The following is a 23,599-nucleotide window of genomic DNA, read 5'->3' as shown; positions in this document are numbered from 1 at the left end:
GGAAAAAAGTTGGGAGCTGCAGAGTCTGATTGATGAGGAAGTGCAACACTACTTCGCATAGGAGGTTTAGGTTAATTCGGACTAAATGTTATTTGAAGATAGAGTTACTAGACTGTAAGGGTTTGAAGGTCACTAACTCTGTCCATGGATGTAATTGCTATTAAGAAGGCCATCTAAAATGTAAATAATTGCTGCCCTGTGCAAGGGTTCAAAGGATGGTTTCATGAACTGTGTTGGCACAAGGTTTAAATCCTGGGAGGTGCAAGTCTCTTTGCCCCTTCAAAAAACTTTTGACTACTGATGGTTGGAAGAAACTCCTTCCTATGACCCTGCAACCCCGTCTTGTGTATACCATTATGGCTGTTAGGTGTGCCTTTAGTGAGGCATAAAAGAGCCCAATGTCTAATAAACAGGTTAGGTATTTTAGCACCATGGCATCCTCTGTTCAGGTTCTGGAATCCATTTCTGTGGAGCACACCAAATCTGAATCCGCTACATTTCATGGAATAGCACTTCCTTGTTGTCAGTCTCCTATCTTCCTTCAGGACTTCAATGGTTCTTCGTGGAAGTGTCCAAAGTCTAGGTCTTCAGGAGCCATGCTGCTAAGCCAAGTGTTTTTGGTTGTGGGTGAAACACTTAACCCTTATGAGTATGTCTGGTTGCAGTGGCAGCGGAGTGACATTGCCCTGTGCTAACTCCACTAGGTCACTGAACCAGGACTGCCTGGCCCATTGAAGCACAGAGAATGAGGGTCATGGTTGCTTGCTTGTAGTTCTCTATCACTGGGGGTATATTGGGGGCAAGGGTAGCCAATTTCCCTAACCATTGCATCGATAGGGCATTCCTCAATGATGGAAGCCTTGGGTACCTGGACGCAATGTTTCTGCATTTTGCTTTCTATTGGTTGGAAAACAGTTGTAGAGTCAAGTTCCCCACCTTTTTAAAATCCTGTCTGCTACCTGTTTCAGTTCCCACTCATGTATGGTGATCTCCTGCCGGTCACTCTGATTCTACTCCTGTTAGGTGGAATGCTACTACTGTTAGGAGCAACTGCAGCCCCTCCCCCCCCCCCCCCCACCCATGTTTTTGCCTGATATTGGATGTACTTTGACTGAATGTGCACTGAGTCTCTATTAATCAGGTTCCCAATGCCTGCATTCTCTCTCAAAACGGTACCTTTGTTTCCCCAATTAGCACACTTATGGCCAAAATCTAAGACCTTGGAGAAAGTACCAAGGGCCTTGTGACCAGGGAGGGTGTTTAAGTGCTGCAACATGCATTGTGCCACCCTCAGAGACCCCTCACCTAACACTAAATACACTGCCATTGTAGACTGTGTGTATTGGTGCAAACAAAACTTAAAAGTCAACATGGCACACATCCCTGTGTGCCATGCTCACAAACACTGCCTGTGGCATGGGTAAGTCACCCCTCTAGCAGGCTTCACATCCCTACGGCAGGGTGCACTACACCACATGGGGTGGAGGTGGTTCTCACTGGTTTACCTGCCCCTGGTCAGAGCCTGTATCCTCTTTGTGAGACAGAGATTTCCATTCGCTGGCATTGGGGGCCCAACACTGATTTGCATCCAGCCGTCCCGGTGCCGCTGTTGGTGTATGGCCTTGTGCCCCCCTGCTTGCTTTAACCACCAGTGTATGGCCTGTGCCCTGAAACCGTGGGTACTTATCTGCAACCAGCACCTCTTGTGGATGCCCCCAGTCTCCATTGACTAACATTGGGCTTAGTGACTTCTGCAACCCGACCCAGTGCCACTGGTGGTGCATTACCTACCTTATTCTGACCCTTGCCCAGTGTCGGAGATTGAATGTGTAAGTCAAGTATTTACCTGTAAATGTACATAACTGCTTTCCTCCCAAAGGATTGCATTTCTTGCTATTTGCACTAAGTGTCAATCTTTCACATTGCTAAGTTACTACTAACATTGATTTGACACCTCAAAGTATTTTTCAGTACCACTGTAAAGTATTTTACTGCCTTTGCAAACACATTTTCACTGTATCTGAAAAGTATTGCCATTTTAAAACTAGTAATTCCCTGCATCCGAGTATATCTTGGTTCTAGAAATAAAAGTAACAAAGTAATATTTTTATACTAAACAATTGGTCCTGGATTCAGTCTTTGAGTGTGTGTGTAATCATTTCTTGCCTGTGTAGAACAAACGCTCATCACAGCCCTCGGATGAGCCTGACTGCTGAACCACACTACCACGAAAGAGTGAGGGATTATCTACTTTAACCTCTAAAGCCTCTGGGGATCCACTGGACTCTGTGCACACTATACCTTACACTGGTATCGTATATACAGGGCAAGCTTCCTACAGGCCCATGTTCATATGCCCTGTGCTATGCTGGATATGATGAGAGATCTCTTTAGACCTCTTACCCTCAGCCTTCCGAATGATGGGGAACCCTATGTTGTATAAGGTTTCCATTTCTGCCCTTATACTGTCCTTGTTGAACAATGCTGCCTTTACTAGCCATTCTTTCAGGTAGGAGATAGACATGGGTTCCTTTCCTCCTTAGAAACACCATTTCTGCAGCTAGGCATTTTGTGAACACCCTGGGTGGTGATTCTATCCCAAAAAGTAACACTATGAATTAGTGTACCTTTCAACAAGGAATTTCAGGAACTTCTTTTTTTTAATTTTTTTTTATTCTTTATTCATGAATGCACACTCAAGGTAAAACACACCTATAATCATCACATGTCTAACATTCACGGTTTTCTATTTTCACCCCAACATTAGATAATACAGCAGTAATCCTCTTCAATAGTTACAAATCCACGTACCTTCTATATTTTCAATATGGCCCCTCGGCGTGTGACGTTGCACATCTATCCTCGGGAAGGTTTACAGAGAGCTTCTATATCCCTACATGTGTCTCAAGAAGAAGACCCCACCCCTCCCACTCCCCCTCAACTATCCCGCCCCCAACCCCCCTGTCTCCTGGGCGCAAGAGTCTCTGATTGGTGTGATTCTCCGGTCAACAGTACCGACTACGTCATTACTGTGTCCCTACTGAAACCTAGACTCCAAATCTGGCATTGGTATGAGTGTCCACTTAACTCTCTACTCAGAGTGTGGCCTGTGGTCTATCTTCCTGGGATAGTGCCGGGTCCCATCTATCTAATTCCAGTAACATGACCTCCTACTCCATAGCTATAGGATTTTTCCGCTTCCCAGTGTCCTCCTCTCTCTTAAGGGCGACGCTCTCTATCTGGCCCCATTTCACAACATCTCTCCTCCATGTCTCCGCATATGGCGCCCTGGGGGATTTCCATCTCATGGTGATTACTCTCATGGCTAAGAGAAGCGCTTGATCTATAAATCTCAGTTTGGCTTTCAGTGGTTTAGGGCGGTGGGAATTTCAGGAACTTCTTGTGCCTGTTTTTTACTGGCACATATAGGTATGCGTCTAGGAGGTCTTTTGTTATGTGCTGCCACGGAATTCCCTCAATGCAGGATAATTTCCTGCAGGGCTGTCATTTGAAATGTTTGCCTTTTGATATATCTGTTGAGCTTCCCCAAGGTCTAAGTGGGGTCTGAGGAACTTGTATGCTTTCGAGACAAGAAAGTAGACTAAATAGAATCTTTGTCCCATTTTTAGGTTTTGCCTGCACAGCGCTTATGCTGTGCTTGAGAAATCTATTGTTTTTTAATATAAAACTTAAAAGGGACTTAACCCCTGCCGCCTCGCTTTCCTGGCTTTCCATTGATTCCTGTGCGGTTTTGGGATAAGAAAGTGGACTGAATAGAATCTTTGTCCCATTTTTAAGTTTTGCCTGCACAGCGCTTGCGCGGTGCTTGTGAAATCTATTGTTTTTATAAATCTTAAAAAGGGACTTAACTCCTACCACCTCACTTTCCTGGCTTTTAATTGGTTTCTGTGCTTGCCACTTTCTTTTACTCCATTTCTATTGGTTGTCGCATATCTTTCTGCATTTACCAATGCTTGTTCCTAGTCTGTTTCTTTGATCAATTTCCCATAACTAAAATACTTATTATTACAATTATTTTCATATATTTTTGCCTCACTCTGATTTTTCGGCCTCTGTGATACTTTACATTAAATTCGCAGATTTATTTAGCACAATTTACTCAGACAGATTAAGTGATTTGCCCAGAATCACAGGCTGTTGCGCAGCTGAGACTTGAACCGGAATCTCAGCTTTCGAGTGTGAGAAGTTGGCCTGATATGCAGTGCTCACTATTCTAGTGAACACTATGTATCAGTCCAGACAACCCTTATTGATGATTGGTTGTAAGTCAACCTTATAGACCAGCTATCCTAGTAGCGTGGATACGAGCAGTCTAAGGCTAAAGACTCGAGAGGGCGTGTTAAGCCAGCTGTTATACCACACATTTACCCCTTGAACACCAAGTGAGAGGACACCACACAAGTGTTATGAAAATAAACAGTGTATTTATTAGAATCACAACAGCCTTGTACTCTTTATGAGGACAGGGTACTAAGCACAAAACAAAACTCTTACGAAAATACTTAAGTTAGCACAGTATATACAAATGCTCGAGGGGCACGGAAAACCATATACTCTGAAAGTGGAATGCGAAATTACTAGCAGGTAAGTACAGTACTAATAGGCTTTGGAATTGCTAGGACTTGGCTATAGAATCGTTAGATTACTTCTAGGAGGCCCAGGGGACTCGGGTGCAGAGTGTGCACTCTCACGCGTGATGCGGGACAAAGTCTATGGTAACTAGTAAATGCAAAGTTAGTGTTCTCGGGCGAACCCGACCTGGTAGGAGGAAAACGAAAGTGGATTCTGACCCTTGGATAGTGAGGCTATGCTGGGGCACCGAAATGCCGAAGTTACCTAGCCCAGGGGCTGCAGCTGCATAGGTCTCAAAAGACGTCGGGAATCCTCGTAGACGGACCAGGAGCCTGGAAGAAAGATGCTGGCAGGCGACCAGTGAAGAGAGTTCGAAGTGATCCAAGCCTGGATCTTGAAGATGGATGACACCTGAAAGCAGAGGGGACCAAGTTCGTGACTACTAGCCAGTAGTCAGGTGGCACCAGGAGGGCACCGGATGGTAGTCACCTCGACTAGGTGAGTGGGCGACGCTGGGCTCTCCAGATCTCACGGACCAGGAGGCGTTGTCGGCGACCAGGATGGAGGTGCGAGCTGTCTCACGATGGATGAAGCTGTCGGCGTCGCTGGACCCAGGATTGGGCAACAAAGCCTTGGCTAATTCAAGCCCACGCGGTGGACCTAAAATGGCGTCTTGAGTGGACCAGGAGGGTCCGGGGTGCTCCTCTTTTGGAAGGGAGCAAGGGCCAGTCTGGAGCAACCAGACCAGCAGCAGTGATGTCGTCGGGCGTCGTTAAGAAGGCCACAAGCCAGCGGGCTAGTAGCCAAACAACGCGGTGAGCAGCAAAAAGCAGAAGGGCCCCACGCAGATCGTGGAGATGCTGGGAGGCTGAACTTCGGTGCTGGAGCTGCTCAGGGTCGGGGCTTCTCGAACCCCAAAGCACTCACCAGAGGATCCCTCGGCGGTCGTGCTGGAAAGAAGTCGTGCAGTCTTGAAGGTGGCGGTCCCTCGAGGTCTCGTCGCACTCGCGGTTCTCAGCTTGGCTGTAGAGGTGAGTAGAGGTCAGAGGTGCCAGGGAAGCCGGTTCTCGTCGAGCTGGGCAGTCGGATTCCGGAGGAAGGACTTGCAGCAGACCGCAGTGTTCTTAAGATGGTGCCTGCGGATGCAGGGTGACTACTCCTTAGTCACAAGGGAGAATCTTGAAGAAGAAATCTTGAAGTCCTTTCGAAGAAAGTCGTGTCTTGATTCCAAAGATGATCTAATTTGAACAGGGGGCCCGCTCCTATCTTTATACTAAGAAAAGGGGCTGACCCGGTGACTAGGTCCTGCCTATGGGTGGGACTAGGAAGGGGGGTGGTTACACCCCTCTCCCATGCCGGACTTTCCCCAGGCCAGGGGCTGGTGTGCCCCTGGAACTGGTTCTGGCCGGCCTATGCGTAGTGAGCACCGGAGTGCCACTCAGCAGTCACCTTCCTGTAAAGCCCTGCCTACCCAGGATACACAAAACCCTGTCTGGGATGGTGCTAGCACCGCCCCTGACAGAAAACCCTTTGTCCAAGCTCTCCTCGCTGGAAGGACTCCCAGCAGCAGGAGGTCAGACTCGTGTCTGTGGTGGCAGCATCCATTTTGTGGAGCTGAGGCTTCAGTTAACTTTAACCGGGGTTCACAGTTACATACATGTCGTGTCCCTCTAGAAGGGTGGAATGCTAACCCCGTCGCCAGAATTGGCGAGAGGTTAGTATTCCAATTCGTATGACACCTTACTCGACATGTTTTGATAAAGCAATACCAGAGATAGCATTTAACCGCGAGGATTATAATACACTTAAGAGTATATGGTATGCGATATCATGGAACAGCTATTAGGACTTGGTTCCGCAAGCTGCAGACAGGCTCAGCTCATGCCAGAGCACCATCTCACACGATTCCAAGCACTCTGCCTTCAGGATTGTCAAGGCCTGCCATAGGAGTGACTGATAGGAATCTGTGTGTCCATTTTAGGGTTAGATATAGGTATACTATATCTAAAGCAAAGGGTGATTACACCACCTTGCCTCAGCTGTCGTGCAGCCAGTCGTGTCAGATTTAGATGGCCATCCAGGGGTGGCATAATACATGCTGGATCAAAGATGGCTGCCTGGTAGGAGCTCCTGTGAAGAGCTCCCAGTGCTTGGGATCCCTCGCGGGCTTCATCCCTGTTAGCACCCACCAGGTCACCAGTCCAACGGAACGAAATGTAACGCAACCGGAACGGAATCAAAAAAGAAGCATCAAACCCGAACTACATGATTATTGGCTCGACTGGGGCTTGGAGCCTGCGGATCTGCTGGACACTCGACCGAGCCTGCAATGCTGAAGCACTGGGAAGACGGCGAAGGACACTAGATGTGGGGCCAAGACTAAACGGCCCCCCCACGCCCCCCCGCGCTGCCCGCTCTCTCTGCAGCACCGGAGAGCACATCGGAGGACGCTGGGTTTCCCCCCCCACCCCCGGCATGGAGTTCGGCATCGGAAATCTGCTGCTGAAATAGCCTGGAGGCTTTGCGGACCCCCCCCTCACCCCTTGCATGGAGAGCGGCGTCGGAGATCGGGACCTGTAATAGCCTGGAGGCTTTGGCAGTCTGGGGCGCGCCTAGAGGCACCCCCACGGGCGCGGCGGTGGGGTCCGGAATCCTGCTGCAGGTCCGCGGTGAGCCTTGCTTGTCTGAGAGGCTTACTCGGCTGAACCTGTCCCTCGCCACATCGGACCCTCAGAGGCTGGAGGTGAGAGGGAGGGAGGGTGGAGACGCTGCTCGGGGAACCACAGGAGTGGAGTCCCTAGTCGAGCAGCGAGACCAGAGGGAAACACACAGCGCCGTCGGGTGTGACGGAAGGGGCTGCGGCACTAGGGCTCAGAGCGCCCTGCAGGCAAGAGCGGTGATTCCTCCTCTGCTTGTGTGGCCCCCTGCGTTCCCCCCCCCCCCCTCCCCCCCACCGGCTGCCACCGGGACCTTGTGAGCAGGTCTCCGGTGCCTACAGTGCACGATTGCCCCCCCCCACCGGCTGCCACCGGGACCTTGGGAGCAGGTCTCCGGTGCCTACAGTGCACGATTGCCCCCCGCCCCACATCAGAGGATTCCCACAGCCTTGAGGGCAGTGGAGGGGCTCGGGGACGCTGTTTGCTGCACCAGGAAACCGCGGAGAAGCCCCCCCCCCCCCCCCCCCCCCCCCCCCACTAACTGACGGGCTGCTACACAAAAAAAGGTCATACATCTGGAACTGAGCACTAACTGACGGGCTGCTACACAAAAAAGGTACTTCTCTTGACCATCGCTTGTACTTTTGCAAAACCCTTTGTTCAAAATGGCGGGGTGCTAAAAAGAAAGGCAATAAATCACCTCCTGTGCCTTCAGATGCCCACGAGGCCCCTGCAAGATAAGACTCCCTCACAGCAACTCAGGAACTGGGCTAGCTTGAAAACGAAACTGCCCTCCCTGCTCACAAAGCCACAATAATAAAAAGAGGACTACTGTCTCTTCTCCTCATATGGGGCGGCCATCTTTGCCTAGTCTCTCTCTCGGGTGGATAGCCGGGGTTTACACCCATGTGTTTACACCATTTTCTGGATAGAGTGTCTACCTTCTTGTATGGCAATACTATACCTCTAGTTGTATTATGTTCACTAGTAACATAATGCCTGCTCTCTCCTGCAGTACTATACCTCTACCTGTCTTTTTGACATTTTGGCAGTATTATACCTTTACCGGTCTGTTAGGCATTTTTGTAGCTGGTGCTCTGTTCACTTTCCCATGTAACACACAGGCTGCTACCTCTTTATTTGGGTTCATACCAATGTATTTCCGCTACCTCTTGTGTTGAAGACAATGTTTTTGCCTTTGTTAATGTTCAGACAATGTTTTATCTATAATATATTTTTACTTGTATCTTGTACACCTATAACCTGCACCCAATTCACTTTCTCTTTGTGACGCACCAACTGCTACCTCATGTACTCTGATTGCGCACTAATGTAAATGCTACCTCGCATATCACTATTATATTTTTACTTGTATTTTATGCACTTGTGTAACCTGCACCCAGTTCACTTTCTCTTGGGACGTACCGATGGATACCTCATATATTTTGATTGCTCCCTAATGTCACTAAGGTCACTCTTGACCCCGACTGCTACCTCATATACTCAGTCTGCTCACCATTGTTACTATCGTTACATGTAATTTTTGCTTGCACCTGTCTTTTGCTTTTGTTATTATTGTACACCCTTCTACGCCTACCTATACCCAACATGAATCTCATCGGCAAACACACATACAAAATCATCTACCCACCATTACCCAACAAAAAAGCCGCTAAGCGCTTTAAACATAACTTCCTTAGGACCCACTCTGAAACCCCCTTTGTCGACACCTATTTCTCATCGGTGAATGGATCCATGAATATTGACATCATCTTCCACACCACACGAAGAGTCCAATGGAGAAAAGTGTTCTTCACCTTACTCACCGTCTCCTCTACCAGGAAATCCGCCCATGGCTCAACACTCTCCATCACACCATCTCAACTCTTCCCAGGCAGAACCACCATCACCATCTACAATAACGGGATTGTCCTAATTCAATCCACAGACAGGAACCTGGAACTACTAGACAACATGTTCCCCACCTTCAAACAGCACCTCTCCAATCCACGAACCCCCACTCGCAGCACCCCCAGTCCTCCCAAACGCACAGCCTCCAATCACAACCCAGCTAACATAGCTCAGCTCCAAAACGGCACGCACCTCTCCACTACCCCCAGCACCTTAATAACCCACCCACCTTCTGTAGCTACCCCACACTCCTTAAGCTCAGACATAGATCTCTCCCCCTCTACCCCTGCACCTTAATCACCCACCGACCTATTGTAGCTGCCCCATACCTCGCAATCACAGACATACACCTCTCCCCCATATGCACCAGCCGCACCCCATCACAGCTGAGGAACATCTCACAGCTCTCCCCTCCCCAATCCGCGGCAATCAGTCACCCTCCTGATCATACCTCCCATTGCATACCACCCGTTCATATCCCCCAAATTCCTCCATGCACTAGCGAAGATCACCCCCCTTTGCTCACTCCGGTTACCCCCACCCTCCTCACCCCCCACCACACAACCTCTGCGAACGTCGCAGATGCTGCTGTAATCGTTCACCCATCCGATCCCACTTCCCCACACCCCTCATGCACGGACGATTATCATCCCCCTTCACACATCACCATTACCCCCACCCTCCTTATTCCCCACCCCTCTCCTCACACAAGTCGCGCAGAACCCACCTCCACCACCTTAAGCATACCTCCCGCGTCCTGCGACATGACCAACCCTCACCCTCTCTCCCCCCCACTCTCACTCCCCACTACCCCACCCCATCGGCCAGACTCACGGAACACACCACCTCCCTCAACATAACCCCTTATCCTTTATCCCCTCCCATTCTTAGCCCCCACCCCCCTATTGTCACTCCTTCCCCCTCTAGTCTACATTCATCCCTCAACTCACCCACACCGCCTACCACAAGCGCCATCACGCACGCTATCAACCGCCCCCTGTCCTCATCCCCGCCCCCTGTTCCCAAACTCTCTCATCCTTCGAACGCTACCCCACCTACTCGGACCGCAGAGCCCTGCTCCATTGCGCGCACATCACGTCACATTCGACCCAGTTCCCACCCCATTACCCGACTCAAACACTCACCCACTACTCTCACTTCCAACTCCATCCCCAATCCAACACTGGACACGATCATCTCCACTCTCCTACAAGTCAAGGAAGAGCTCCATACCATCAAAGAACTTCTTCTCACACACCCCAGGCACCCACTACCCTACTCTTCCCCGCCCAACAAGGACTCCACTCGCCCCTCAAACCGTTCCACCTTGCTCTCCCCGCGTTGGCCCTCTATCCCTGATCGTAAGGCCTCCAGCCGTCCCCGTCGCACCCTAAACACCCTTTCGGGCCGAGACTTACACAATCTACTCTGCTCCTATGGCCCAGGTCCCACAAAACGCGCACCCACAACACACCTCCCCATACCCACGATTCCCACAAATCCCCTCAGGCCACCCACACTGAACGTCAGAAGTTCTGTCCCTTGTAATCTCAAAAATATCCCCCTCTCCTTAGAACATTCCCCCACCCTCCTCACCCCTAGACTAAAGTGTATCCTGCTCAACTGCAGATCGGCCCGGAGACACTCCTCTGGCGTCGCGGAGCTCATCTTATCAAGGGGCATTGATCTAGCCATTCTGACTGAAACGTGGTTAACTGAAACATCCACACCCATAATGGACATACTAGTCCCCCCCAACTATCGCATTATTAGACTCGATAGGAATGGCAAGACGGGCGGGGGCATCGCATGCATCTACAGGAGCAACCTAGCTGTCACTGAAGGCCCCTCCCCCTCTCTCTCCTCCTGCGAACTCATCTGCCTTGAGATCTCTAGTGAGGGCAAACCTGTGTGCTCCCTTCATGTTGTTTACCACCCACCCGGTGATAACTTCATCTTCACCCAACAACTAATGGACATGATATCCACCAGCGCCGGTCGACAGCTTAATCAAATTTACCTGGGAGACTTCAACCTCCACTGGAACGACCAGAAAGACACTGTGGTGAAGTGCCTTAAGACGTTCCTCGACGCACTTGACCTCACCCAAATCTGCAACGGTCCGACACATGAAAAAGGCTCTATCATTGACCTTATCATCGCCAAAGAAGACTCTACCCAACTAGTCACAATCGAACCATGTGACTGGTCAGACCACCACATCATCACCTTCTTCATCAATGAAAAAGTCAAACTTAACCCGGCGCAACCTGCCAAAACCAAGATTTGGAAGAGGGACCTGAAGAACCTTAACCCAAAGTCCTTGCCTGCCCACACAGGCAGTCTCCTTCTTCCCCCGACGGACGTCACTGATGTGCACTCATTGACCAACCTCTACTTAGACTCCATGTCTACAATAATCAATGAAGCCGCACCCTTGCAATTGAAGAAAGTCTCCACCAAGAACTCGAACCCATGGTACGATGGCAGACTCAATGAAGACAGACGTGTGATGCGCTTAGCTGAGCGCGCGTGGAGATCGGACCCCTCAGCACTGAACCTTAGAACGCTTAAGAGTAAGAGAAACACCTACTTCAGAAAAATCAAACGCTCGAAATCAATATTCTTTAGCCAACAGCTGGATCAAGCTAAAAACCGACCAAAAAAACTGTTCGAGTTAGTCAAAACCCAAACCAAAACGCAACCACCACAACCCAACAACTTAACAAAGGCTATCCCAAGTTGCGAAGACTTCTCCGCTTTCTTCAAGCAAAAGAACGACACTATAAGAAGCGATCTCATCAAGGACGTAAGTCGATTCGCCGGCTCCATATGCATAACTAACACTCATGCTAAAAACAACGCTTCATGGACGTCCTTCGACACCTATTCCGAAGAATCAATTCACAAGCTGCTGGTCACCTTGAAACCCGCCAATCATCACACAGATCCCCTACCTGCCAATGCTGTTAAAGTCCTCACCCCCCTGTTTCTCCCACTCTGGACTAAAATCATCAACTGTTCCTTGCAACAAGGGCTCATCCCAGACTCCCTCAAGATTGGGCAAGTCACGCCTATACTCAAGAAACCCACAGCTGACCCGGCCGACCCAAACAACTATCGTCCTATCACCAATATCACCACTCTAGCAAAACTGTTAGAAAAATGCGTACAACTCCAACTGACAAAACACATTGAGCAGTTTGACCTCCTCAACTCTCACCAATCCGGATTCAGAGCAAAGCATAGCACGGAAACGGCCATGACACACATAATAGATGATGCCCTCCAAATCCTTGATCACAATGAGTCTTGCCTCCTCATCCTCCTTGACCTCTCTTCAGCATTCGATACGGTCAAACACGAGAATCTTCTGGAGCTCCTAAATACCAGAATGGGCATATCCGGGACGGTTCTCAATTGGTTCACGTCCTTTCTACACAACCGTTCACAGAGGTTCAAGATCAACAACGCACTGTCCTCGCCTGTGCCAGTAACACTGGGCGTTCCGCAAGGTTCCTCCCTATCCCCCACTTTGTTCAACCTCGTCATGGAACCACTCACCTCCTTGCTTCAATCTTCTAAGGTACATTTCCATATGTACGCCGATGACACCCAGCTCTACCTCAAGCTTCAATCCCCTGAAGACATCAATCTGTTAAATGCCACACTAAGAAACACCCAAGCCTGGCTGGCCGTCAATCACCTTAAACTAAATGCTCTGAAAACTGAGTTCCTTCTGATCTCTCCTCCTGCGAAAAAGGCCATCACCCAAACCTGGCTCAATCATTTAACCGCACTCAATGTCCAACCCACCATCGTGGACTCAGCGAAATCCCTTGGCATCACACTGGACTGCAATCTCGACATGCAGCAGCATATTAGCATAGCAACTAAAGGAGCCAACTTCCAAATCAACACGCTGAGAAAACTCAAACCCTTCCTACCACCCAAGGACTTCCAAACGGTGGTACAAGCCTTAGTCATTCCTCGCATAGACTACGGAATTGTGGCTCTCAGCGGGCTCCCCCTGACAACAACGGCTCCCCTAAGAGCCTCCCTGAACGCGGCCGCGAGACTCATCACTGGCTCAAGAAAACACTCACATATATCCCCTGACTTAAAAGCCCTGAACTGGCTGCCTATTGAAGCCAGAATTCAGTTGAAAATTGCCTGTATGACACACTCGGCCATACACCACAAGGCACCCAACTACCTCTCTCATAAGCTGACCATATCAGGAGGCTCAAGATCCAACAGAAGCACAAACACTCTCCTCCTGAAACCACGGAGATTCCGGAAGGAAAAAACATACAAACGCTCCTTCTCTGGAATGGCACCTAGGATCTGGAATGCACTCCCGCCAGAAATCAGGCTTATCGCGTCCACTATACTCTTCAAGAAAGAGGTGAAGGCCATCCTTATGGCTAAATACACCTGAACACTATTGATATTGGAACAATGACAGTATTTGACTCCCTTATTATCAGCGGTCTGAATACGTACCTTGGTACACTATGACTTGAGTGCCTCAACATCCTGCAACGCACCCACTACTGACTATTGCTTTACTGTCAACATTGTGCTTACTCACCCTCTGGGGTGCTATAATCTTATCCGTATAGACATTGTATTGCCTCCATATTATTGTCTCTTGATTGTTATTACTGTGTATACTCTTATATGTTTGATACCCTATTCTTGCAACGCACTGTCTACGGAATCTCATATTGATGTAAGAGTCTCGCTTATCCGACCTACTGTTTCTGTAAAGCGCTCTGATATCTGCAAAGATCTTGTTCGCGCTATATAAAACTTTAAAAATAAATAATAAATAAAATGCTTCAGCCCCTGGTAGGCCCTGGGTACACCTATGCCTTGGGTTACAGGGTCTGATAAGGTGGCCCAGTCCCAATTGGAAATGTACCTAAGGCACATGGAATCCATTTTTAGAGAGAGAGCAGTGGGCCTGGGGTCCTGAATAGCAGGGCCCCAGGTCAACTAAGTCAGAAAACCAGCATAACATCAGGAAAAAAGTTGGGGGTAACCATAGTCAGGGATCTACCTTCCTACATCGAGTCAGCTGCTCTGGCCGCTATGCCACCTCCTCACCACTTCCACGGTACTTGTCACAGAGCTCTTTCCTTTGTTCCGGAGTGTGATTGATCAAAAACAGCTTATTAGTCATTGCATAGGCAAAACCAATGCATTACCAAAGCTTTTTATTTTAAAGGAGTGGGGTGCTTAAGTAATTTGCTCAGAATCACAGGATGTTTAAGCCTCCCACCAGATTCAAATCTGGTTCCCTAGCCTCAAAGTCGGCTGGCGGCATCCGTAGCCATTAAAACACCACACCAGATGACACTGGGTGCATCAGGAGAGGTGTTAGCAGAGCAAACAGATTGTCACTGCAAACCGCTCTGATGCATTGTGGTAGAAGCTGTAGTTTTATTTTGACTCGGTTTGAGTGACATAAGCTCTCTTTTGCAAGACTGTTCTAAAGGGTGCCATGTTGGTCATGAAGTCCCTTGACATTCGTTGGAGCTTCCAGTCTGCAAATACTCTCTCAGAGGGACCGCTTTTAAAGGTGCTGCAATATTACAATCTGCATAGGTGTAGGTAAAAAAGAGATGGCTCACAGGGACATATTTAAATCATGAAAAACTGGAAGATAGGGAGGAGAGAACTGGAGGAGCACCTATCTTGCTTTTTGTTGTTGGTGTTCCAACCTTTTGCACTCCCCTGTATTTCTGTTCTTCCAAGAAATGCAATGGAGGCATGGAAAGTATGCTGTCTGTTATAGATTTATGGCAGCTACTAACAAATAATGCTTAAAAGCCCTTACAGCTTGCTACACGATGGCCTGTTGTGCAGTTCCTAAAAATCTATATAGGATCTGTGCGTTTAGACAACATAAACTAAAGGATTGGTGTCCAGACTAATTCCAGACACCCCCAATGGATATGTTAGTCTGTAGACCAGCTAGCTCACATTGCCACTATAAGCCCCACAACCTTACCAAGGAGCGAATAATTTCTACCTACTATCGAACATGACAACACTGACCCCTCAGGCATCGTGGAAACAGAACAGTACTTTTCGCTGAATCACTCGAGCTCACTCGGTCTCAGAGACCTTTACAGGAATAAATGTGCAGCAACAACCATTAGACAGAAACAGACATATGCGATTATAAACACCAACAGAGTAAATAAAAGGTAGAATTCTACCATGGTGTTAAAACAGCAGATACATGGCAGTAATCATGAGTACTCCTATGATGCAAATCCTAACTTAATGTACACAAGTGTACCTAGTATGTAAGTAGGTGGAAAGCCCAGAATCCCCCTAGGTAAGAGCCAACCCCATTACCGGATGTAAGAGAACAAAGGACTCCATCTTGGTCTCAAGTTGGATACTCCGTAAGGGATGTCAGACCACTGCTGGAGTGTCTGCGTGCAGGGACTTCAGCGTCTCGTGTCAGCATGGAAGTTTCTCCTCTTGTTTGTCCAGTGAAGATGCGGTACTTATGTGCCCGAAAGGTACACTCAGGGGTTCTACCTAGATGTGTCATGGTACTGTGGGCCTGTTGGCCAAGGATGACGATAGTGGTGACTTTTGTACAGAGTTATTATGCAGAAGGTGGTAATCCTTCTGTGACACTAAGAATCGTCATGCATAATAAATTAGGTTTGTTTTCTAAGAAAAGCACACAACATTTATTCGGCACATAACTAGGTAAAAGGTCAGTACCAGAGTCGTTATGTAGAGCAAGGTAGGACAAATGTAGGTAAAAGGTTGTGCAACTACCTAGGCCTATATTGGGGTACATTGGGGTTCACAACAGGCCTGCCACTTACGAGTGCTCTGAGGAGGAACTTAAGCCTACAGTCCTTTTTCACAGTTTTTTGCCTCGATCGTGAGGTGATGGCAGGCATTGTCACATCAGGCATGGGCTGACTCAATAGGATAATAGGCCATGGGTTTCAGCTGCAGGCAAGAGAGTGCTTCGGGTACCCTAATCTCAGGGTAAGACGGAACAGCCATGTGGCCCGGCAGCAGGCACATACTTTGCAATTTTTTAAACAAAATCCACCATATGGTGGATGCAGTAATAAAATGTCTTGTCAGCTGTAGGCAAACTTCTTTCCGTGGGCACCTCCATGTAATAGTTGCTGTCAGTGCTTTGAAATGTGTGCAGGGTACCATAATTACCTTTAAAAACTACCACAGATCAGCGTGTGAGAAAAGAAACGTCTCTCCCCAAATTATATGTAAACTCCCTCCAAGCTTCCCACATGGGACAGTTGATTATCATATTCATTATTAATCAGTAATATTGTTGGTATTATTATTCATTCTGTATATAACTAGCATAATTTGGAATTAGTAGTAATGATAAAGTAATATTATCATTGCCACCAGCCCAGCTGAACTACCAAAGCGCTGAGTATGTAGGTTTGCAGATTAATTGTCCTGTCATAATATGCATATTACCTTATAGGACAGGTCACCGCTATGATAGGGGCTACTATTAGCCAATGTTTTGCTACTTCTTTTATCTACTCTGTGAAGGGAGAAATGCTGAATTTACTGCATTCAGGACTCAAACAGGTCTCGGCAGCAGGCCTATTAACCTTCTGAGCTGTCTTGACATACTATCCTTTCTTGCATCTGGATCTCTTCAGCGATGAGCAAACTTATATTGCCAACTGCTCACCCAGCAGTTGGCAATATAAATTTACAACTCAATTTACAACTAAAATTTACAACTCAAAAAAAAAAAGTATTATTAATCACATAGGCGAAACCTAATGCATTTATCAATGCTTGTTCTTTCTGGTACTATATCTATTGCTTTTTCTGCAGCAAATCTGCCACCTCCTGCCTTAGGTGCAGTAGATTTAATGTGTTGCGAGTTCTTGGCCTGGATTCTTGACTTTGGTTTTTGTATGCAACTGAAGCAGAAGCACTGTTTGTCATCATAAGGCACTCTGACAAAATCAACTATTTCCCTAACCCATAATGCAGGCTTTATGTCATGCTACAATGTTTAAGGATGATAACAAACTGCCCATTGTAAGTTACCCCACGTTCTTGTTCAAAATCTCTACTGAGCGGCATGAAACATTTTCAAATTAAAATAAAATATGCTAGTTGAAAATGAACTCTAAAAAACAGCACACTTCTTAGTTTCGTTTTGAATTAAGAAATAAAAATAACTGGATACACCTTACCTGCCGTCGGCTCCTGTTTTGCACTTGGTCTGGATTCAAGTTTCTGGAGTGCATCTGGAATCGGTTTCGGCTTTAATGATGGGAACAATTTAATCATCAAATCAGAGGTAGGTGGAGTAGCTGAATCAATTTCTGACAAATCTTCTCCTTTCTTTATCGAAGCAACCTTTCTTTTTATGGCTTTGTCTTGGATGGACTTTTTACCCACACTAGTAAAATTAACTGATGGCAATGTGGCATTATTGTCCAGCATACGACACAGACCTTCATCCTTTTCGAGGTCGGCCCAAGTCCTCTCATCGTCAAACTCCATATCAATAAAGTTTCCCGGTGGCATCTTGCTGTTTACGTCAGAGCCATTTGATTTACCTTCACTTTCTAGAATTGTGGATTCATCAGAGCTGTAGTCATCCTGGTCTGACAAGTCGAGATCAAGGTCCCTGCTTTTATTTTGTCTGCTAACACTTGTGGAAGGGCCTTCATAGTCATGATGTGCAGGATTATCTTCTCTGCTCTTCTCTAGTTGTTTGACATTTTCTTTCTTGCTTACCATTGTGGCTTCACAGTCTTCCATATCAGAACTCGTATTACTGCTACTATCTTTATCGTCATCATCCCTGGTTTCCCATGCGGTGCCTTGCAATGCTCCATTGTCAGCTGTGGGAGGCACCTTCAGTAATTTCAAGGTAACACCTGAAAATGCTGAAGCATCCACTTCAGGTTTTCTTTCCATCACATCAACATCCTTTGTTTTTGCATGGACATTCTGGTCAACCTGTCTGGATTCATTTGAAGCCAACGTTTGCTGGTGATGCTGAGCAATCTTGACAGGAGTTGAAGACATTCTGTGACCTTTAATGATCTGCTGATCTTGCGATAATAGTTTTTGGACAAAGGAGGAATTACTTGAGAATGATAGCTCATCAGCAGCCTCTTCCAAAAGCAAGAATTCATCGAGCTCAATGTTTTCCTTCTCTTTTTCCATCTCCCAGCTCTTACATCTTTTCTGGAATGAATGCTCAAAAAAAGTGTCATGGTTCTTAAGTGGAGCGCTGGAACACCGTGGCATCAACACTGTGTTTTTTTGGAGCTTTTCAAAACGTTCTGCATCTTTTGCGACCCTGTTGCCCACTGCAACTTGTTTAGCATACTCCATTATATTTTCTTTATTGGCTTCAGTTTTTTGGTTCATATCTGCTTTAAGAAAATCACCAACCCGCAAAGAGTGTTTAATGTCAATCTCCTCATTCAATGGTTTTGAACGTTTGTTAATGTTTTGATTCCTCAACAGAGCAGTGTTTTGGTTAGTTATTAACCTTAGTTTCGTTTTAGCACGTTGGCTGTGTTTTCCCATTATTCCAGGAGGGTGCTCTGAAACCAGATCTTTGCTCAAAGGTGCAGTTTTTCGCTGCATCAACTGATATCTCTCAGTTTTGTGTGAAATTGAGTCCTCTGAATGGTTCTGCTGGATAGACAATGTAATTTCTTTTGAGGATGATTTAGATTTTGGATTTGAAAATCTGGCAATGCCTTCACCACGCTTCAGAAATGGCCGCTTCACCACAGGATTTAATGCAGAAGATTTTTCTGTATTCTAAAATGAAAGATACATAACATTCCCTGATGCATAAAGTGAACTTAACACACTGACTTTTCTTTCGTTTTTAGAAAAACTGCAGATTTATTTCAATTAAGATATATTTGGTATTTTGAAAGACATATTTTTTATTACCTGTTTATCAATGACAGCAAGTACAATACGGAATTGAAAACAGCCCATTAAATGTATTATGTCAGAAAGTGGATTATTAATTTGGTAGTGGGTCTCCCCCACCAACTTAATTTACAGAATATAGCCAGATCACATCACAGTTCTAAGTGATTCTCTGGGTAACTCCTGGTTGATGTGTACCAGGCAATTTCCCCAGAGTGATGTGAAGTTGGAACAGTATGAAACAACATTAATGTTAAGAACTAATACCCAATTCCCAAGGGAGTCATAGATATGTTTTTTTTACCATTTTGAAGCAAAAGAGCACAAAAAGTACCTTAAAAAATTAGAGATACAAAGGCCACGTTCAGTCTATTACCTGAAAACAGCCATAAGAGGACACTCTTACACCAGAATGAAAACAAGGAAAAGTTATTTACCTTTAATCCTAGTTCTCTTCCAGGGGAATCCTCATCAAAGTCATAAGCACTGAATTGTCATTCCCACGCACACGACTCTATAGCACTTTATAAAGGTATACATATAAAAATGAACAAGCATAAAGCTGTTCAGTAAAAAAGCACACTTAAACAGAAAATGCAGGAGGACAGTACCTTCTCCTACAGGGCCAAGAGGGTTGGCTCAGCCTCATCCGGTTTCTGACAGAAGAGGGCCTGGTCTTGGCCAGAGTGCATACCCGAGCACGTCCTGTGGTGCGAGGTTTGAAGAGCACTTTTAAGCACTGGTGCAGCGTTATCAGCAGGGTTGGCCCCTCCTCTAGGTGCAGACAAGGGTGAAGCTGGGGACGTAGTCCCACCCCATGAGGGCCCAATACATATCTGGAGTCCTGCGCTGCAGGTCTGAAGAGCGCTTTTAAGCGCCTGGGTGGCATTATCGGCAAGTGTGGCCCCTCCTCCTAGTGCAGACCAGGTTAAAGCTGGGCAAAAGTTGAGTCCATCGGGCAAGGCTCGGACAGAAGGGTGGAGATTGTCAACCCATGGGTGAAGGATTCCGTTCAGAGCATCCCCAGAGGGGTGGACTGCCTTGCGCTACAAGGTGTGCTGTCATAAGTTGCCTGGGAAAAGGGTCTCATGGCTGATCTGTTCCACATCCCGTACCTTGTGAGAGTTTGTCTAGAACAGCCTTGCTCTCCAGTGCGATCACCCTTGGGTCCGGGCACGAGCGCCAGGCAGTTTGAGGGCCTGTGCAGGTATGAGGCCCGGGTGAGCAACAGCCCAGGGGTCTCCACTGGTGAACAATAGTTATCTTCTGGCTGCAGGCCCTGGATTCGACAGGCCTCGGTGAGTGTTTGAAGCTGATGCAGTTAGCCCTCCAAACAGAAGATAATCCTGAACGGGTGACCTCAGCTGAAAGTGTCCTTCTTGGCGCAAAGGAACATTTTGTGATCGGCTTAAAGTCCCTACGCCACTGTGGAATGAGTTTCGAAAGGTCTTGGTAAAGTGAGCTCTTGTGCCCGAAGAATTGGAGGGGTTGTAGGTCTCTAGCTTTCGAGAATACCCATTCTGAACAATATTCAGGACCTATTTGTAATTGGTATCTTCTGATACTTCCAGATTATTTATAATTCTTACGCCCCATACCATTCACACCGGCCCCCACCAACCACCAGAGTGACTAACCGAGTTACAGGGGAGGTGGTGTGGGAGAAAAACAAGTCATTGCTCAGGAGGTGGCATCCCTGTGGCCGCAAGGGTTTGCTTGCCTCCTCTTCATTTTTATTATCTCTGATGGTAGGGCTGCCTCTGTTGGTGCTGCTGCAACCATTGAAGAGCTGGAAACCTCTTTGGGAACAAACGCCTATCAAATTGTCTGAAAGGCTTTCTGAATACCTTCTTTCTCCCAGAGTCTGAATCTCCAACATCATGTGGGTAAATTAATTGTCAAGGAATTTCCTGATCCAGGAGGTTCAGGATTCTTTGATGAGCTTCTGGCTGCAGGCCAGTGAGTCGCAGTCAGTAATATGCCTTTAGCTTAAAGCATAGGAGTACCTATGAGTTTCCAAGACATATAAGTCTGCTGAAGCACAGACTACTTGGTTAAAGACAAACATTGCTTAGTGCAGGACGTCTTGCAAATGAGGCCTGTCTTCAGTCTACAGCTTGCCTGTGAATATTTGTAAGAACTCCCATGACAGTTTATCGTATCACAACAGTCCGTCAATGCTGAGGCACTGGCAGACTTCATTGCTGTCGCTGACGTGCCACACTTCTTCCTGCCAACTGAGTCTATGAATGTGTGTGCCTCATCAGCAAAAACAATGGAGGCAGGTGGTCCAGCATAAGGTTTTTTGGGTGTAGATACAATGACAGAATCTGGAATTGGGTCTGCACTGAGAATCTGGGGTTGAGTCTGTACTGAGAAATAGAGGATCCTGGTCTAGAGATTTGGACTTCTGAAGCCTAGAAGGAACAGATTTCACTGATGCTTAAGTCAGGAATAACTACATAGCAGGCTCAATTTGGCTAAGAACTAGAGGCTAAAGAGGTCTGGAAGTTGTTCTGTGATGCAAGGTTCCAAATATGCCAGAGGTCGAAGTTGTGGAAGTAATCATGGGCATATTCTACTTGGCTAGACCCCAGACAAGAACGTAGTTGAAAGTAGTAAATGATTTCCATAGCAGAGAGTCAGCCAGCGTGAGGAACAATCCCTGACTGAAAAACAGTTGGAAGGTATGGACAACCAAAAGAGAAAGTGAGAAAAAGTGAGAGGGGGGGGGGGAAAGAGTGACCGTGCACATACGCCTGTGATAGCCCCTACAAGAAGTAGATCTCTTGCTGGATCATCTGCAGTATCTGGAACTAGATCTAAACATTCACCAATAGAGTTCTGCAGCTTGCTCTTATACTCCTTTGTGAGCCGTTTGGCTTCAGGGGTGTGGAAGGAGCAGATGAATTCAAAGGTTGAAAAAATACTGGTGGCTTTGAAAGATGTGGAGATGTCAAAGGCACCAGTGAAGTAGGAGGATCTGGAGAAACTGTGGAGAATTCGATCTCTAAGGTGCCTAAAGCAGTGATAAGCGTTATACTAGAGTCAGAGGTATGAAGTATCATCCTATTCTTCATATAACAGAGCCATTCTGATGAAAATTGCAGACAATGTGACAAAATAGAGGGCCATGATGGTGGAGGAGACTGGTCTCTGAGCCTCAACGTTGAAGGACTGACCACAAGCACAAAAGGAAAAAGGTCAAAGTTTTTTTTATTGTATTTGATCTTTTTCAGAGATTTGAGTTATACATTGAATCAAATATGCTGTCCAAAATACATAAAACACATGGACTGTGAATACAAAAGAAGTTGTGACTGGTGACTGGGTGTTTACAAGTGATAGAACATATATACATAAAAGAAGAAAAAAGTTCTCTTCTTTTATGTATATATGTTCTATCACTTGTAAACACCCAGTCACCAGTCACAACTGCTTTTGTATTCACAGTCCATGTGTTTTATGCATTTTAGACAGCATATTTTATTCAATGTATAACTCAAATCTCTGAAAAAGTTAAAATACTAAAAGAAAAAAGCTTTGACCTTTTTCTTTTTGTGCTTGTGGTCAGTGTTTAATATTAAGTATTGTGTTCCATTGAAATGTTCCTTCCGACAGAACCATTGTATTTTGTTTAACTACCCGCCCAGGTTCTGAGGTTTACAGGGTTACCCCATTACAGTTAATGGTCAACGTTGAAGGAGGCGGAGAAGATCACTCCTTGGATCTGAACATCAAAGGTGGGTCAATGTACTGGGGTTTCAACTGTGTGGTACCTTCGGGTGTTTGACACGATACTGGTGCTGATGGAGGTCTCGTTGACAAACGTTGGTTTAAATGTTGACATTTTTTACACCCTTCCAGCTCTCTACGTTAAACAGGTGGGAAATGTTAAAGATGTTTCTTATAAATTTTTGGTTTAATTGACTGCTTTCTAAAATGAAAAATAAATTAAATTTTGCTATTTTTAGGCTACAAAAAGGTTGCAAATAAAAAAAATTCTATTTAAAGGCACTTGTCTACGGAAAAGCTTTGCATATATGTAGTTATATATTTTTATGTATATTTTTTATGAAGTGCTCCAGGATCCTGCGCATGAACAGGACAATTCAGTGCTTCGAACCATTATAGAGGATCCTCTGCAAGAGAACTGTTCCTCCTCATAACGACCAGGATGTCAGAGGAGATTCAGTAATCTTCCAAACTGGTAAACCCAAATGCTTCCCGTCTTCTCCATGCTTTTCGGTGGGAATCCAGTCACATCTTCAAGATCAAGATAAGGCTCTCAGCCCCTGCCTCCTGCCAGAACCAATATGCCTTGATGTTGGGAAAGTGGACATCTGAGAGCGGCTCCAATCCATCAGAGCCAGCAGTAGTCAGTAGTTCTTCAGTCCTCTTTCCCCTGCACTTGGGCACAGTCTTCCTCTTCTTGAGGTTTTGCTCAAGTCTGAGACATTTCCTAGGAGTCAGTGGTGGTGTAGTTC

General features: G+C 46.6%; 1 protein-coding gene across 2 annotated transcripts in view; it reads right to left on the bottom strand.

Annotated features, from left to right (window-relative positions):
* Nucleotides 1-23,599, bottom strand: part of CPAP (centrosome assembly and centriole elongation protein) — a 354,772-nt gene that overhangs the window by 182,472 nt on the left and 148,701 nt on the right. For both annotated transcript variants that reach the window (XM_086935221.1, XM_086935222.1), the window contains one exon: nt 17,399-18,992. In XM_086935221.1, coding sequence (XP_086791347.1) covers nt 17,399-18,992 — 1,594 coding nt within the window. The remainder of the gene's footprint in view (nt 1-17,398; nt 18,993-23,599) is intronic.

Source organism: Lissotriton vulgaris, chromosome 8 (genome assembly GCF_964263255.1).
Source record: "Lissotriton vulgaris chromosome 8, aLisVul1.2, whole genome shotgun sequence".
In the NCBI taxonomy this organism is placed as follows: Eukaryota; Metazoa; Chordata; class Amphibia; order Caudata; family Salamandridae; genus Lissotriton; species Lissotriton vulgaris.
Note: the sequence above shows the minus strand (reverse complement) of the source record. Positions and strands in the feature narration are given on the sequence as shown.